This window comes from Myxozyma melibiosi (assembly GCF_037950935.1).
Source record: "Myxozyma melibiosi strain Phaff 52-87 chromosome Unknown BZA70scaffold_1, whole genome shotgun sequence".
Lineage (NCBI taxonomy): Eukaryota > Fungi > Ascomycota > Lipomycetes > Lipomycetales > Lipomycetaceae > Myxozyma > Myxozyma melibiosi.
In genome coordinates this window covers 497,755-512,684 of record NW_027042915.1, presented here as the reverse complement: position 1 = coordinate 512,684, position 14,930 = coordinate 497,755, and the positions used below count along the sequence as shown (strand labels likewise).

At 52.4% G+C, this 14,930-nt stretch overlaps 8 protein-coding genes across 8 annotated transcripts; 5 read left to right on the top strand and 3 right to left on the bottom strand.

Annotated features, from left to right (window-relative positions):
• On the top strand, window positions 1-1,282 carry BZA70DRAFT_270673 (transcription factor TFIID complex subunit 8 C-term-domain-containing protein). The gene is made up of 2 exons (XM_064911339.1): window positions 1-433; window positions 525-1,282. The coding sequence occupies exons 1-2, from the start codon at window positions 157-159 to the stop codon at window positions 1,184-1,186; spliced, it is 939 nt and encodes a 312-aa protein (XP_064770214.1). The 5' UTR covers window positions 1-156; the 3' UTR covers window positions 1,187-1,282.
• A 116-nt stretch (window positions 1,283-1,398) lies between these two features.
• On the top strand, window positions 1,399-4,240 carry BZA70DRAFT_270670 (uncharacterized protein). The gene is made up of 4 exons (XM_064911338.1): window positions 1,399-2,134; window positions 2,223-2,329; window positions 2,388-3,618; window positions 3,678-4,240. The coding sequence occupies exons 1-4, from the start codon at window positions 1,828-1,830 to the stop codon at window positions 3,917-3,919; spliced, it is 1,887 nt and encodes a 628-aa protein (XP_064770213.1). The 5' UTR covers window positions 1,399-1,827; the 3' UTR covers window positions 3,920-4,240.
• Window positions 4,241-5,707, bottom strand: BZA70DRAFT_270668 (uncharacterized protein). The gene is made up of 2 exons (XM_064911337.1): window positions 5,227-5,707; window positions 4,241-5,167 (listed from the first exon to the last, which is right to left on the bottom strand). The coding sequence occupies exons 1-2, from the start codon at window positions 5,640-5,642 to the stop codon at window positions 4,285-4,287; spliced, it is 1,299 nt and encodes a 432-aa protein (XP_064770212.1). The 5' UTR covers window positions 5,643-5,707; the 3' UTR covers window positions 4,241-4,284.
• A 36-nt stretch (window positions 5,708-5,743) lies between these two features.
• On the top strand, window positions 5,744-8,720 carry BZA70DRAFT_5922 (uncharacterized protein). The gene is made up of 3 exons (XM_064915243.1): window positions 5,744-7,723; window positions 7,784-8,037; window positions 8,097-8,720. Exons 1-3 carry the CDS (start codon window positions 5,948-5,950, stop codon window positions 8,473-8,475), a joined length of 2,409 nt encoding a protein of 802 aa, XP_064770211.1. The 5' UTR covers window positions 5,744-5,947; the 3' UTR covers window positions 8,476-8,720.
• BZA70DRAFT_308076 (kinase-like domain-containing protein) lies at window positions 8,701-10,228 on the top strand. The gene is made up of 2 exons (XM_064914846.1): window positions 8,701-8,999; window positions 9,079-10,228. The coding sequence occupies exons 1-2, from the start codon at window positions 8,900-8,902 to the stop codon at window positions 10,155-10,157; spliced, it is 1,179 nt and encodes a 392-aa protein (XP_064770210.1). The 5' UTR covers window positions 8,701-8,899; the 3' UTR covers window positions 10,158-10,228.
• On the bottom strand, window positions 10,229-11,390 carry BZA70DRAFT_270662 (uncharacterized protein). Its single transcript, XM_064911336.1, has 3 exons — window positions 11,073-11,390; window positions 10,429-10,996; window positions 10,229-10,367 (listed from the first exon to the last, which is right to left on the bottom strand). Exons 1-3 carry the CDS (start codon window positions 11,208-11,210, stop codon window positions 10,285-10,287), a joined length of 789 nt encoding a protein of 262 aa, XP_064770209.1. The 5' UTR covers window positions 11,211-11,390; the 3' UTR covers window positions 10,229-10,284.
• BZA70DRAFT_270660 (uncharacterized protein) lies at window positions 11,391-12,885 on the top strand. The gene has a single exon (XM_064911335.1). The coding sequence runs from the start codon at window positions 11,461-11,463 to the stop codon at window positions 12,826-12,828; it is 1,368 nt and encodes a 455-aa protein (XP_064770208.1). The 5' UTR covers window positions 11,391-11,460; the 3' UTR covers window positions 12,829-12,885.
• Window positions 12,886-14,704, bottom strand: BZA70DRAFT_270658 (uncharacterized protein). The gene is made up of 2 exons (XM_064911334.1): window positions 13,284-14,704; window positions 12,886-13,223 (listed from the first exon to the last, which is right to left on the bottom strand). The coding sequence occupies exons 1-2, from the start codon at window positions 14,455-14,457 to the stop codon at window positions 13,057-13,059; spliced, it is 1,341 nt and encodes a 446-aa protein (XP_064770207.1). The 5' UTR covers window positions 14,458-14,704; the 3' UTR covers window positions 12,886-13,056.
• Between the last annotated feature and the right edge of the window lie 226 nt (window positions 14,705-14,930).

The following is a 14,930-nucleotide window of genomic DNA, read 5'->3' as shown; positions in this document are numbered from 1 at the left end:
GGCTGATTTACGAATTGCAATCACGGGCTGGAATCGCTGGAGTGCTGCTTGACTATCAACGTGCAGACACATAGGGCAGAGAACGTTTGTATTTGGCTTGGCTTGGTTGTTGGATGATTGAGTGAGAATACAAAGATTACCCCAGAGAGAGCGCACATGGGGGACCTCTCGCCGGCGCCAGCAGGCGTCGGAAGCAGCGGGGGCGGTGGTGAACAGACCAGCAGCTCGAACCACAGCAGTCGAAGCGGAAGTAGGGAGGGAGACAGCAAGCGGAAGTTTGAGGACTTTGATAGCTATACAAAGCTGCTGGAGAATGCGACGGCCGGCGACGAAGGCGTGTTTATGATTCGACCGACGGCGATGATGCTACAGGCGTTGGCGTATCAGTGCACGCCGTCTGCACTACAGATGTTTGCAATTTTGGGCGAGGAGTGTATGTTTTCTTACTTCTTTGATTGTCATGAGGGAGCGCATTCGATGGCAGTGGTTTTTAGGAGTTTCTTAGAGCTAATTGATCGACTTAGATTTTCTACATTTACTTTCAAGATTACACAGTATCGCGATGATCCAGCGCCGGAACCTTCCAAGTGTGCACGATCTCGCATTTTTAATGACGGAAGAGGGGATTCACACGTCAGATCTAGAGGACGAATACATGCGATCACAGTTTATCTTCCAACCTCAGCTACCTTCAGACGAAGCCAACGAGACGGCTGGAACACTACAGTCCGGCGAGGGCGATAGTCCATCATTACAGGAGATTGATTCATGGAATAAGCGGCAGCAAGAACTGTCGCTGCTTGCGCCGACGACAAGGAAGAAAGAAGAGCTGGAGTACATCCCGTCGTGGATGCCACCGCTCCCAGCAGATTACACCTACAGGACGACACCCACATACCCCGCCCGGACTACGAATCCGAAGGATATTCGCGAAAAGATCATAGAGGAGGGCAGAGTAGTAGAGCAAGCACTGCGCAAGCTGGGCGCGATGAGCAGAGGATCAGACGGAGCTACGCAGAGCGGGCAGCTGTCGCTGCTCGGCGACGCAGATGAGCAGTACGGTGCGATGAACAGGAGCAATTCGGCGAACGAAAAGATGTTTGACATTGTTGCAATGGCTGCCTCGAGGAGGAAGAAGGCTATTAATCCGATTATCTTGCACCTCGGGAAGAAGGGAAAGGCTTAGCTGTGGTTGTCGATTAATCGTTGGAGTCCTAGTAACGGCCGGTGTTTTGCCAGGCCATATAACTGTACAATATAGCAACATTATTATTTTTCACCAGTTATTGTCTTTAATAGCTATAACATCTACTTATAATGAGAACATCTGGAATAGTAGAATCGGCTGCATCCTCTGGAGCAGAGCAGAGCAGAGTCCGGGTAATCGAACCTCCAAAAAAAATAAAAAAATAATTTGGAGCGAGCACAGATTCGCAAAGAAAACTCCGCTGCCGTGCCTCGCTCTACTCTCTTTCCATCCCTCTGACAAAGAGAAACCAATCGTGCACAGTTCGGCTTTCTGTTGGTGTTTTGATCGTTGGTTTATAGCTCTTGGTATGTATACCTGTTTCGGCTCTGCGAGAATTATGGCTTGGCTTCTTTGTTCCGTTTGCTGCACATGCTCTTTTGCGGGATGTCGGGTGTACGTCATGGGTATACCGACCTGGCCGGAGTACATCAGCGTAGCATCTTGTTCGCAGCCTTTGTGACGGAATTGAACGGCGGCTAACGATCTTATTGATATCAGTCTTAGAGAGAACTTATTTGTGAAATCAGTGGCTGAAATACTCGCTGTCATCAACCCAGAACAAATCACTACTACCCACAATGGCTCCCACCCCGAGCCCTGTCTCAATCACGACCGCGCCCCCGTCGGTATGGGCCCGTGTCTCGAAATTCGTTTCCGAAAATAAGGCGCTCGTGTATGGCTTGTCGGCTGCCACTTTCCTTGTCGTCGGAGGCGCTGGCGCGTACTACGTGATGTACAGCGACAAGCCTGGTGCGCCGCCTGCGTCGTCGCCGTCGCCGTCGCCTTCGGCTGAGAGTGAAAAGTCTGCAGAGACCAAGGCTGTTTCTGACAAGAAGCGCAAGAAAGATAAGAAGAAAGCAAAGAAGGAGAGAGAGAAGGCTGAAGGTAGGAGTGCTTTTATTGTCACAAAAAGCTTATTCGTCTGCTCTTTTTTCTGATTATGAACTGCATTCTGACGTTATGATATGATTAGCTAAAAACGCTACCGAGGAGAAGGAAAAGGGTGTGTCCACAGGCGCCACTGAGAGCTCGAGCAGCTTGCCTGCGATACCATCTGATCTCTCGGGCCTTTCAGAGGAGGTTTGTAGATCTCTTTTCATTACCGAGAAAGAAACTGCATATACTAACAGTCTTGTAGACTTTGAACGACTACTCACTCCAGTACAAAACTGCCGGAAACGCAGAGTTCAAGGCCAAGAACTACGAGCAGGCTATTGATCTCTACACCAAGGCTATCTCGCTCAAGAAGGATGCGGTCTACTACAACAACAGAGCTGCGTGCTACAACGCTCTCGAGCAGTACGAGAAGGCCGTCGAGGATGCGTCCAAGGCGCTCGAGCTTGACAGCCTCTACCTCAAGGCGTTGACCCGTCGCGCGCAGGCTTACGAGAAGCTCGGCAACTTCCACGAGTCTGTTCTCGACTACACTGCAGCGGCGCTCTTGTCTGGAACCCCGAACGATCCCATCGGCAAGTCGATTGACCGAATGCTGATGCAGTGCGGCGAGGAGCGGGCTAAGGGTCTGCTGCAAAACAAGACGAAGAGCCTTCCGTCGATCTCGTTTGTGACTGCGTACATTGACTCGTTCCACAAGCGGGAGACGCCCGAATCGATTACCGGCGCTGCCGAGGGATCCGGAAACGCGTACCTCAAGCAGGCGATCGAGGCCTCTGAGAAGAAGACGCTCGCGGGCCATTACGAGGCCTTGGAGCTTGTAAATAAAGCTATCGACGCTGAGGCGGAGGATCTGGCCTGGGCTTTGGACATGCGCGGAACGTTCAAGTTTTTGATGGCTGACAACGAAGGCGCGCTTACTGATCTCACCGAGAGCATCAAGATTGCGCCGTCGGTGTCTGCGCTGATCAAGCGCGCTATGCTGCTGATTGAGCTCGGCGACCCGGCAAAGTCGAACCAGGACTTTGATACCGCAGTCGCTGTCAACCCCGAGGATCCGGATATCTACTACCACCGAGGACAGGTGCACTTCTTGCTCGGAGAATACGACGACGCGGCGAAGGACTACCAGAAGGCGATTGACCTCGACAAGGAGTTTATGTCTGCGCACGTTCAGCTTGCGGTGACACAATACAAGCTCGGAGCCGTGATCCAGGCGATGACGAACTTCAAGAAATGCACAAAGAACTTCCCCGAGGCGCCGGATGTGTTTAACTACTACGGCGAGCTGTTGATGGATAACCAGAAGTTGGGCGATGCGGTCGAGATGTTTGATCGTGCTTTCGAGCTGGAAAAGAAGCGCAAGAGCTCGGACTACAATGTTCTGCCTTTGATCAACAAGGCGTATATTCTGTGGACTTTTAAGCAGGGAACTGTTGAGGATGCTGAGAAGCTGTTGAAGACTGCCCTTGAGCGTGAGTACTTATTTTTAGACTAAGATCTGCGAGTATGAAGACTAATTATTATAATCTAGTTGACCCCCAGAGTGATCTTGCGGTCGGCACGCTCGCGCAGCTGATGATGACGCAGAACAGGATGGAGGAAGCGCTGGGCTACTTTGAGAAGCAGCTCGAGCTTTCGCGAACCGAGAACGAGATCATGCAGGCGGCGTCGTACGTGGAGGCCGTGAATGTGCAGATCAAGTTGCTGGATAGATATCCGCTGATCAAGGAGCGCTTGCAACAGCAGCAGCAGGCGATGTCTATGCAGATGTGATTTACTGAGTCTGCTGGATGATTAAAAGAAGATCTTTGACTCTGAGGTGAATAAAAGATATGGTAGGAATAAATTTATATTCTAAATATATTGCAAAAAATTGACAGGAGTATATATGCTGATGCGTGTAGTGATTTGTACATTTTGGATCTGTAGTTTTGCTTAAAGGCTGAGTTAAAGATAGAAAATCTGTGAAAAAAAAAAGGAAACCAGCAAATGTACGATTTCACCATTATTGATGTGACTGGGTTGTTTATGTATTGTTATTGTGTCTTTCATTTGCTTGTACAGTGTCCTTCAATAAACCTCTCTAATCTCTATCCAAAAACAAGCTTTTATTATTACATTAAGAGTGCTAGCTAGAATTAATTGTCAAAAGTGATTTTCTTTCCGGTAGACGGGACGATCGACACCTTTGCTCGCTGAGAATTTGCCAGTGCCATTCCAGGCGTTATCCGCTGCTGTCGTCCGGCGCCAGCACTCTTGCGAGGAGGCGGTCGCTCGCGTCTGGGTTCCTGAGCGAATGACTGCTGCGTTGAGTCGGACTCGGGTTTGGAAGTCTGCTGCTCGGGTTTGGAGTGGGGTGCGGTGTCGCTTCTGAGTTCTCGTGCAGAGTCGGAGTAGGAGGGTTTCTTGTTGAGAAGATTTGCTCGCTCGGGATTCATATAGTTTGCGCCGAGAGATTCGCCTTCCTCCTGCTGCTGCTCGGGTTTAGGCTGACGATGTCTGAGGGACCGGTCTTCGCCAAACTCAGCTTTTACTCCGGTCCTACCCAGGAAAGAAAATCGAGAGCCGATGGATTTGAGAACCTTGCCTGCTTCGTAGGAAGATCTGAAGTCGATGAAGGCGAAACCTTTGCAGGCGCCCGTGTCTTGGAAGGTCGCCATGCGGACTTTGACGGGTTTGATTGTGATGTCGATTTCCTCTTCGTCTTCGACCGGTTCGCCAAAGGAAGTTAAGGGCGGGGACTTGAGATCGACGGTGAATTTCTGCTCTAGCTGCTCGGCTTTGGTTTCAAAGGGGAGGTTTCCGATGAACAGAATCTTATACGGCTTTTTGCCTTCGACAGGTGCAGTAGCTGAAGCCGACGAGGCAGCAGCAGCGGCGGCGGCAGAGTTGGGATCTTTTTTGCTGCCGGTGAAGACGCGGGCGTCTTTGATCAAGGCTTTGCGGCCGTCGAAGGGGGTTTCTGAGAGGGCGATGGCGCGGTTCATGCATTCTTCTGTGGTGAAGTCGACGTAGGCGCAGCTGTGGGTTGTTAGACTAGGACTAGTAGATAGAAAGAGAGGTAGTAAGTAAAGACGTACCCCTTCCGTTTGCCATCTCTGCCCTTGGGCATGTGTATGCGAACAATCTCATCAGACTTGATCTCATCTCCTGATTTTTCAATCAGCATACGACGGAGATCGTCTTTAGTAGTCGAGTAGCTGAGGTTGCCGATCCAGACGCCAAAGTCGGTCTTTGGTTTCGCCTTGGACTCCTTCGACTCCTTCTCCTTCTCCTTTGACTTGCTCTTATCCGACTTCTTTGCGTCGTCGCCGGTCTCTGCGGTTGCTTCGCGAGGAGCGTCGAGGGGGATTCCCAGTTTCTTGCGCTTGCGGAGCTCCTTCTTCGAGAGCGGTTCAGGCTGAGAAACGTCGATCTCGATCTCCTCAAAGGCCTGACTGCGCTTCCTCTTCGCCGACACGTCTGCCGCCACTGTCTCGGTCTTGTCGGTCGTCATTTCTTGCACTGTGATCAATCTACTTCTTTGGGAGCGAATATTTTTTTTGGTGGTTGGGACTTGGGCGTGCGGCTCCGGCGGCAGAGGCAGCAGAAGTAAAAGGCCGCGTCTGCGAAGGCGGGGGCGGGCAGGTTCGATAAGGTTTTCTTCCTCTTCTCTGCCATTTCGCAAACTTTTGTGTTCTTCCGCTCGCTGCTCGACTCTTCCTCGCTGGCTGGCTGACGATAGTGTTGGTGTTTTGCTATTTTGCGAATATTTCTTGTTTTGTATTGTATCTGCACATTGACCAGGCTCGTTGGTTAGACATGGCTGAGCGCCGTGATCGTAAGTGTCGCCTGCTCGTTGCGTTTGCCGCATCTACTCTTCCGAGCTCTACTTTGTCAGCGCACCTCCGAATCCACACTGACGCTTTCTCTTCATCGCAACCAGCCTCTCCCATCCCCGAGTACCCTCGTCTGCGGACCAGACGCGCTTGCCACATATGTCGCCGACGAAAAGTAAAGTGCAACGGCGCCAGTCCGAGCTGCGAACAGTGTCTTCTCCGCGGCGCAAAGTGCTTCTACAAAGACGACGCTCCCGAGTCTACCAGCAACGACTCCGCAACCGGCGCTCACAACCTCTCCAACTCGATATCGATCGGTGATCTAAACAACGGCAGCTCTGGACTTGGTAATCGAGGCACCTCGCCGCTGTCAAACGATGCTAAGCGACGCAAGACTGATCCATCTCCGCGCCCGCCCACCCGAACAATCACTGGCGTCGACCATTCCGGCGGCTCCGTCTCCTCTGCCTCCGCCGACCCTCTTGCGTCGGACTCGAACAACACAATAGGCAACAGCCCAATGCACAACTCAGTCTACAGTGGCATCACCGCCGTCAATCCCGGAATCGAAAGTTTCATCTACTACGGTCCTGCTGCTTCCTTTTCTTTCATCCAACACATCCATCAAGCAATGAACTCGGGGTCTATGGAGATGGGCGGCATGGGTGATGTGCCCGAAGGCATCAAAGCCTATGGCTTCCGAGACCTCTTCCTCGGCGGCAACTCGGATCCAACCTCACAAGGCTCAGCGACAAGAAACGGCATCAAGTTTCTGGATCCCGCATCCGCAACCAAGTTTGTCGACAATTACTATCGAACGCTGGCGTTCATCATGCCCGTATACCCGCGCGCTTACATAGATAGCGTCGTCGACCTCACCTATCGATCGACAAGTCCAATCTCAAACGCCGAACCTGGAATGCTCGGAGTACTAGCAACCGGTGCCAGCTTGGAAGGTGAGATCGAGTGGAGCCAAATGCTGTACGACCGCGCTATGGACATCTTGCAGGCAACCTCGGATGTCATCAGTACCGACAGAGTCAAAGTCCTGCTGCTGTTAAGTCACCTACAGGCGATGAACGGCAAAATAAATACCTCATATACCCTCTCCGGCCAAGCCGTCCGTTTAGCATACTCATGTGGCCTTCACCGCGAATTTCCCTCGCTTTCGGCTTACTCGAGTGATGGCTCGACCAGCAGTCAAGACAGACGAACGACTCTGTGGGCTCTTTATTCATTTGAGCGATTACTCGCGATCCTAATCGGCCGGCCATCGGCATTCAACGATGCCGAACTCGATATCGCCCTTCCTGAGGTCGACTTCCTCAAGTACATGTCACATCTAGCGAAAATCAGTGTAAAATGCACGTCACTGATCTACGGACCGAAAAACAAATCTGTGCTATCGATCTGGGACAGCGCAAAGTTGATCGATGAGGAGCTTGTCGCTTTCAGAGACAGTTTACCGCCTGCGCTGCGGTTTGAAGATTTCGGAAAACCAGGCGTGGTCCTGCACGCTGACGCGTTCGCTATGGGTAGCCATTTCTATCTTTTCAAAACTCTGACGTTCAGACCGTTCTTGCTCATTGATAGTTTGCTTCGGAAAGAGGACCGGCTGCACTCAATGCAGGGACTTACCTCTCCGCCGCAATCTAGCGATCGCGAGTTTTTACCTGAAGCTTGTCATCGGGCCGTTGAGGCTGGTCGGGGATTACTACTGTTACTTGCTCGGGCGTATTCTTCAGACCCGATGCTTGCTGTAAGTACTTGCGCTGCTATCTAGGCACCCGTTCACTTACTAACAATTTTATCAATATAGAAAATGAGATTCAACTCGATTTTCCTACAAACAGCGTGTGCAATCCTCCTCTTCGACGTCCTGCGTGATCCTACACGACGAGACGAAGTCATGACGAATTTCGAAATTATCAACATCGCACTCGAGTGCTATCGGCTGATGAAGACAGACGTGGGCGTGCAGAGTGGATTGAAATTGATTGAGCAGGTGCAGGAGCGGGCGAAGCAGGCTTTCGAGATGGCGAATGCTGCTAGGCGGGAAACGCCGATGAGCGCGTACGTCTCTTTTGTGAAATTTCTGTGCTTATTGAATTGCAGGCTGACAAGTTATATAGTGGAAGTAGGGACTTATTTGATTCTCCGGCAGATCAATTTGGCAAGTCTCCCGTCGCACCTCCTATGCCCGGCATGACTGGCACTGACGCCCTTCAACCACCCGACACCCAACACGCCGACCTCTACGGCAGCACACATCCCAACCAAGGCCCCACCGCCGCTCTAGTCAGCGAAGATGATCTAAACGCTGCGCTCACGGGCGACGACGGCATGATCGGCTCCGACGCTGGCGAGTACAAGGTGAAGAGCGAGAAGACGAACGGACTGGCTGGCGGGGATGACGAGCTGCGGTTGGATAATATGCAGTTCTGGGAGCATTGGGATGAAGGGTTTGATTGGCTGAAGAGTGGGTTCATGCTGCCTTCGGCGGATAAGTAGATGTGGTTTGTTTTAATACGGAGTGGAGTGGACGACGGTGTATCTGATTATAACGGAGTGGTGATTTTTCCAGCAATATCTTGCTTCTGATCTTTTGTATTCTATTTCTTTCTTTCTTCTTCCTTTTTTCTATCTTTTTGAACGGACGAGAGGATCAGACAGTGTCATCTACTCTGACCTATGTGTATAATAAGTGTCGACAAAGTCATCAACCATCCGTAAACCCTACAAAGTTCCCCTAAAGAAGTTAATCACGTGTCTTGAAACCTCTCGCATTCTCCGCAGAATCCAAGCACCGCGAGCCCCGTGGTGATTTGATCTGATCAGCGACTTTTATACAGAGCTGCTGGTAGATCAGGGAGGAATTAGTGAACTTGGAACGAACGGGTACAAGTGCTTGAAGTATTATATACGCGAATAGGATATGCCGGATAGTGGCCTACAATCGCGGACGGGGACGTCTGGCACGGCGGCGAGTGCTGCGATTAAGAAGCGCGTCGGGAAGAAGGACAGGTATTCTAAAGGTAAGAGCAGTTTTCTCTATATATACAGAGACTTTGCTGTTTGTTTAACTTGGGGTCATGCTGACACTTGCTCGTGTAGATCGCAAGGTCGGAGAAGGTACCTATGCCGTCGTCTACCTCGGCCGCCAACTGTCGACGAACCGCGTGATTGCGATCAAAAAAATCAAAGTCGGCCAATTCAAAGACGGCCTCGACATGTCTGCGATCCGCGAGATCAAGTTTCTGAGCGAGCTACGGCACGAGAACGTGATCGAGCTGATCGACGTCTTTGTGTCGTCCGGGACCGCGCGCAGTCTCAACCTCGTGCTCGAGTATCTTTCGGCGGATCTCGAGATGGTGATCAAAGACCGGTCGGTTATGTTCACGGCCGCGGATATAAAGTCGTGGATGTACATGACCTTTGCGGGACTGTACTACTGCCATCGGCACTCTGTCCTGCACCGCGATTTGAAGCCAAATAACTTGCTGCTCTCGCCTACCGGGCATCTCAAGATTGCTGATTTCGGTCTCGCGCGCCAGCAGCCGGGTCCTTACGATCCCATGACGCCAACGGTGGTAACTAGATGGTACCGTGCGCCAGAGCTCCTGCTCGGGTCCAAGATTTACACGCGGAAAGTCGACGTCTGGGCGGTCGGCATAATATTCGCCGAGCTCATGCTTCGCACGCCGTACTTGCCCGGCCAAACCGACCTCGACCAGCTCGACCTCACTTTCCGCGCATTCGGCACGCCGACAGAGGAGTCCTGGCCCGGCGTCTCCTCGCTGCCAGACTACTTTTACGATCCGGAGAAGACGTCCGCAGCCACTGCGGCGTCGGATCCAAAGTCGGGGATATACCCACCCCCCACGCGGGAGCAGATGCGGATGCAGTTTTCGGCTGCGTCCGAGAGCGCGCTGGATTTCTTGCTTAAGATGACGACGCTTGATCCCGCGAAACGGATCGATACAAAGGAATGCCTGGAGACGGCGTATTTTAAGGAGATGCCGGCGCCGACTCCGCCTGAGCGCTTGCCGAGGTTGAGCGCGAAGAATGATAGCGATCCACATGTCGGGAGCGAGAGTGAGGGAGTAGGCAAGAATCTGAAGAGGGAGAAGGTTGATGAGATTGCAGAGAGAGAAAAGAGGTTGGGTGATGTGGCCAAGAAGTTGAAATTTTGATCTAATGATTTATTACATGTAGCGAAATGGTAGGGGGTCTGGAGTTTTTTTGTGTTTTGTAAATACGAGTAGTATTTATCTCATCAATAGTTTGTTACATTTTGTTCTATAAAACGCCTGCGGGGAATTAGATTGCTCCGACTTCCTTCAGCTTCGAAATGAGCGAGTCGACGCTGTCAACCTTTGCGCCTCCGACTCTCTTTGGAGGATCTGTAGCGATCGTATGTCAGTAACCACGCATGAAGATGGGCTGGAGAGTGGGGATGCTTACCTGCTAGAGAAACGGTCTCAAGTCTTGGAGTGATATCGACGCCCAAATCTGCAGGCGAGAGCTTATCTGTTTTCTTCTTCTTGGCCTTCATGATATCCTGCAACTTTGTGTACCGCGGCACGTTCAGTCTGAGGTCTGTAGTAATAACCATCGGCAACTTCGCCGCCAACGTCTCCGACCCGCCGTCGACCTCGCGGGTGACGGAAACCGTGCCGTCTTCTGCGACATCGACCTTGCTCGCATTAGTGGCCTGCGACCAGTTCAGCAGACCCGCGAGCATCTGGCCGGTCTGGTTTGCGTCGTCGTCGATGGCCTGTTTTCCCATGATGACGAGGTTCGCGCCGGATTTGTCGACGTAGGCTTTAAGCAGTTTGGCGACGGCAAGGGGTTCGAGTGAGAGAAGTTTGGAGTCGTCGATGCCGGGGCATTCGATCAGGGCCGCTTTGTCGGCACCCATGGCGAGACCGGAGCGGAGCGCATCTTGCGCTTTTGCCGATCCGGCGGAGACGAGAGTGATGGATTCGACGAGGTCCTTGTTCGACTCGCGCAGACGCACAGCTTCTTCGACCTATTTCCGATAAAAAACAGCATGGTCAGTACAAAAATCCGGGAGTGGGCAAGAACAGGGCTGGAGGAAGACGCACGGCAATTTCGCAGAATGGGTTGAGACTGAACTTGACACCGTTTGTCTCGACGATATTCTTCGCTGCGTTGACACGAGGCTTGATAGCGTAGTCAATCACACGCTTGACAGGCACGACGATGTTGAGACGAGGAGGCATGCTGGTATTCTGGCTGTTTGTCGTGCGTGAGGAAGCGGAAGAGGAAGAGCAGGCGTTCTAGATGTCCGTCGGATCAAACCATCCAAATTTCTGTAGCCCCGCAAACCGAGTTCGACGCAGGCCTTCTTCTCGGCTCCGGCGTCACGTGCCTGATCTCGAAACCCAACGCTTTCTCCGAGACCAAACTTTTTAGCAAAACAGAAAAAGTTGAATCAGGATACTGAGAATACTGAAGATAGAAATCAATAGAATGTCAGTATCGCCTACAGAGGAGCAAGTGCTTGAGCTTGCGCTCCGGATCCGGAAAGGCAGTCCCGAGCTCGGCGTCGCGAAACTGCTCATCTCGATCAAGGCTCTCGAGCCTGAATGGATGCTGTCGCTCGCCAGGCTGAAGACAATTCTCCGCTCGCAGTCAGCCGGGCATGCGGACGCCGTGCCTGCGTCGTACTCGATACCGGAAGCCGTCAAGCCAAAGCTCTACGTCGACCAGACCGTCTCAGGACCGGTGCCTAACCTCTCGCTCCCGCCCACCGTCGATGTGTTTGTCTCTACGACCCGTGGAAAGGGTCTGGAAGCAAAGACCGCGATCCCGGCCACCACCACGATCTGGACCGAGCCTGCGCTGGTGCTGATCCCGCCTGTCTCGCTCGCGCAGATGATCCCCTCCGGACAAGCATGCTCCTTCTGCGCGCGCCCGCTGTCGTCCGCCTCCGCAGCGCTGATTGCGTCATGCTCTACCTGCAGCGGCCGGTGGTGCTCCTCGCGGTGCCGCAAGGCTGACAAGCTGCACAAGCACATCCGGCACGGACGGTACACCGCCGAGTGGGTCGCGATCGAGCAGTACGCTGCTGAAGCGCAGTGGAGCGCCGTCTATCTCTACTCGTACGCAGTCGCTGCCGCGATCTTTGACGACGGCACGGGCGTCGATATCAAGGCCGGCATCGACGGCTTGGCCAAGATCAGCCAGGAGATCAGACAAAAGGCCGATCCACAGATCGAGCAGAACATTTTTGCGCTGGACAATTTCGATATACTATGGCACGATGGTTACAAAGTTGTCAACAACTTTTTCAAAAACTTCCCGTCCCCGCCTACGTACGACGATTTCCTGGCCGGTATCGGCATGGTCAACATCAACAACCTCGACGGCAGTATATACCTCCTCCAATCTCACCTCAACCACAGCTGCGAGCCCTCGGTCGACGTCAAGATCGTCAGTCGCACGACCGGCGTCAAAGTCACCGCGAAACGCGACCTGGCAAAGGGCGAGGAACTGACGACCACCTACGTCGACCGCAGACTCGATCTCAAAACCAGACGGGATCAGCTACTTGAAGGATGGGGATTCTGGTGCACTTGCCCGCGCTGCTTGCGAGAGGAGAATCCGGTCGCATCCGCGCCCGTGGCGGAAGAGGCAGCTACGAAAGTCGATGCTGCCGCAGACGGCACAGACGAGGTCGCCGACCGGATAGCGGATCTCGACGTCTCCACCAGCAGTAACTCGAAAAAGAAAAAGAAAAACTCAAAGTCGAAAAAGAAGGCGGCGAAGGAGGAACCGGTGCGACTACGAAAGAAATCCGTCACCTTTGACGAGACCGTTGTACAGATTGAGATTTAGAAACAGTTTTGGCGCTGCTTCTGATGTATATATAATAAACCAATAATTCTATTCGAGTATCGCTGATACCGCATAGTTTTTGCAAACCAATCAATAGTGTACATCGATTTTCACTAAACTTACAGACCCAACCCAATTCGGGCTTAATAATTTCCTGTAACGATCGTTGTGTCTTGTCCTTTCAAGACTACTTTTCTTGCCCTCTGATTCTCAGTCGCTCGCAGCCCGCTACCGTCGACCGATACGACCAAGACGCACGCGGACTAAATCAGGAGGAGCTTCCGAATACCGCAGTCGCGGACGCGCGTTCGTGAGTCTCTCGCCTTCGGCAAGCACTGGCTCATCCCTACCACTGCTTGCTCTGTCAACGTATTTATTGTCTTTCTCGTTTGGACCTATAGTTCACTTGTTAGCATGTCTCATTAATTTCACAAATCAATGATGAGGTATAGTACCATCAAAATGGCCCATTTCGCGTCCGAGAGGGTTGTTGATTCTACCACGGAGCGGGTTCGTCATGAAAGCAGTTGATTTCGGGGCGGACACCGACCCCATCGAGTTTGCTTCAACCAACACGACAGAATCAGCAGTAACACTACCGCCAGCAGCTCCCTCGCCGAATGAAACATCCCAACGCTTCGCTCGTCCCTCGGAACTCTCTTCCGTCGCAATAAATTCCTCCATCTTTGCGTCTGGGATATACTCCGCTTCAAGCGGCTTCCGTCCCTTTTCATCAGTCGGGAACGGCTCGCCGTACATTTTCTCGCGAAGACGCGCAGCGGCTGCGCTCGAGCTGAACGATACAAAGCAGTGGGTTCTGATGCTGTCGACCCAGAACTGGACGATATCTTCCTGCGCAACGCCGGACATATACGACTTTAGAGACGGGAGATTTAGCGGGCGCGAGAAATTTTTGATGTGAAGCGTGCGCGTCGGTGGGTATCGCTCTGTAGGTATATTGGGATTTCTGGCGACGCCGAGGGCAGGCAGTGGATCCTCCTTTGGCTTTTGTTCGTCTGTGGATTCCAGCTCAACTTTCGCATCCTCCATCTCGAGATCTTCTTTGATACGCTTTGCACTTTTTTCGGCTGACGCGTCTGTGGTCGACTTGTCGTCGGGTGTGAGATCCATCGCGTCTGCAGATCGCTTGGTCGAGCTGGCGGTTTCCACGATCGGAGCGGGAGCAACGGGGGTCGCTTCGGGAATCGGCTCTGCGGGTGGCTCAACTTTTGACTCGAGCTTTTCCTCCACTGAGTCAGACGCTGGTTGATCTTCCATCACTTCATCCTTTGCAGGCTCTGCGGGCTTGACCTCAGCCACTGTCGTCTCTTGCGCAGGCTCGGCTTTGGTGGGCGCTGCTACCGGCTGCGGTTCAGGCTCGACCACCGGCTCTGGTTTTGACTCAGACTCCTGCACAGGCGCAACAATGTCCTCCTCCATCGCCTCACCCTCCGCCTGTGGCTCTGCTGCAGCATCAGTACCGGTGTTATCCCCAGACTCAGCAGGAGCAGCAGCATCAGCCTCCTCGAGACGATCCACCAGTGCCTTCTTCAGTCCCGCGGTCGACAGTCCCCGCTTTTTGAGCTCTTCTTTCAGTTCTGTGACCTTGAGCTTTGAGTAGTCTGCCATTGTGTGATAGTTTTGAGAAGCTGTTGGTCTCTTGATCCAGTTCTGTTCCGCGTTTCCGTGGCTTTCGGCTGATCAAATAATTCCCAGAAACAACAATCGCCAAATACCCCTCGGAGAAAAAACGCGAATCCAAAAAAAGCCCAAAAATATTACGCTGAACACAGGGGCTTCGAGCTGAATACCAAGAATACGTCGCGGTGGATGAAAGACAGATGCAAATCGAGAAGCAGACCGGGCGGTTGTTGTGATACGCGTGTGCGCGTGCGATGCGATCGATAGCCCAGTTTCCGGTCCGGGGCTTGTTCTGGGTCGCTTAGAACAGATGCCCTAACCTGACATACCTCAGTTGTCCTAATCGGGAAGTACGCGGATTATCTTTGATGTGTCGCGTTTGGAGGATTGTGATTGTTGTTGAGGCGTGAAAGAAGATAAGTAAAGATTTAAAATATGCAAGTAAAATTATGTCATTTGAC

What these genes read in the sequence shown, in the direction of transcription:
- BZA70DRAFT_5922 (XM_064915243.1), top strand. Translation starts at nt 5,948, where the DNA reads ATGGCTGAGCGCCGTGATCGTAAGTGTCGCCTGCTCGTTGCGTTTGCC. An exon ending in CTTCAGACCCGATGCTTGCT is followed by an intron (nt 7,724 to 7,783) that starts GTAAGTACTTGC and finishes TTATCAATATAG; the next exon opens with AAAATGAGATTCAACTCGAT. An exon ending in CGGGAAACGCCGATGAGCGC is followed by an intron (nt 8,038 to 8,096) that starts GTACGTCTCTTT and finishes CAAGTTATATAG; the next exon opens with TGGAAGTAGGGACTTATTTG.
- BZA70DRAFT_270658 (XM_064911334.1), bottom strand. Translation starts at nt 14,457, where the DNA reads ATGGCAGACTACTCAAAGCTCAAGGTCACAGAACTGAAAGAAGAGCTC. An exon ending in CGAAATGGGCCATTTTGATG is followed by an intron (nt 13,224 to 13,283) that starts GTACTATACCTC and finishes AGTGAACTATAG; the next exon opens with GTCCAAACGAGAAAGACAAT.
- BZA70DRAFT_270662 (XM_064911336.1), bottom strand. Translation starts at nt 11,210, where the DNA reads ATGCCTCCTCGTCTCAACATCGTCGTGCCTGTCAAGCGTGTGATTGAC. An exon ending in ACCCATTCTGCGAAATTGCC is followed by an intron (nt 10,997 to 11,072) that starts GTGCGTCTTCCT and finishes TATCGGAAATAG; the next exon opens with GTCGAAGAAGCTGTGCGTCT. An exon ending in TGAGACCGTTTCTCTAGCAG is followed by an intron (nt 10,368 to 10,428) that starts GTAAGCATCCCC and finishes CGATCGCTACAG; the next exon opens with ATCCTCCAAAGAGAGTCGGA.
- BZA70DRAFT_270660 (XM_064911335.1), top strand. Translation starts at nt 11,461, where the DNA reads ATGTCAGTATCGCCTACAGAGGAGCAAGTGCTTGAGCTTGCGCTCCGG.
- BZA70DRAFT_270668 (XM_064911337.1), bottom strand. Translation starts at nt 5,642, where the DNA reads ATGACGACCGACAAGACCGAGACAGTGGCGGCAGACGTGTCGGCGAAG. An exon ending in AGAGATGGCAAACGGAAGGG is followed by an intron (nt 5,168 to 5,226) that starts GTACGTCTTTAC and finishes AACAACCCACAG; the next exon opens with CTGCGCCTACGTCGACTTCA.
- BZA70DRAFT_270670 (XM_064911338.1), top strand. Translation starts at nt 1,828, where the DNA reads ATGGCTCCCACCCCGAGCCCTGTCTCAATCACGACCGCGCCCCCGTCG. An exon ending in GGAGAGAGAGAAGGCTGAAG is followed by an intron (nt 2,135 to 2,222) that starts GTAGGAGTGCTT and finishes TGATATGATTAG; the next exon opens with CTAAAAACGCTACCGAGGAG. An exon ending in GTTGAAGACTGCCCTTGAGC is followed by an intron (nt 3,619 to 3,677) that starts GTGAGTACTTAT and finishes ATTATAATCTAG; the next exon opens with TTGACCCCCAGAGTGATCTT.
- BZA70DRAFT_308076 (XM_064914846.1), top strand. Translation starts at nt 8,900, where the DNA reads ATGCCGGATAGTGGCCTACAATCGCGGACGGGGACGTCTGGCACGGCG. An exon ending in GAAGGACAGGTATTCTAAAG is followed by an intron (nt 9,000 to 9,078) that starts GTAAGAGCAGTT and finishes TTGCTCGTGTAG; the next exon opens with ATCGCAAGGTCGGAGAAGGT.
- BZA70DRAFT_270673 (XM_064911339.1), top strand. Translation starts at nt 157, where the DNA reads ATGGGGGACCTCTCGCCGGCGCCAGCAGGCGTCGGAAGCAGCGGGGGC. An exon ending in TGCAATTTTGGGCGAGGAGT is followed by an intron (nt 434 to 524) that starts GTATGTTTTCTT and finishes TGATCGACTTAG; the next exon opens with ATTTTCTACATTTACTTTCA.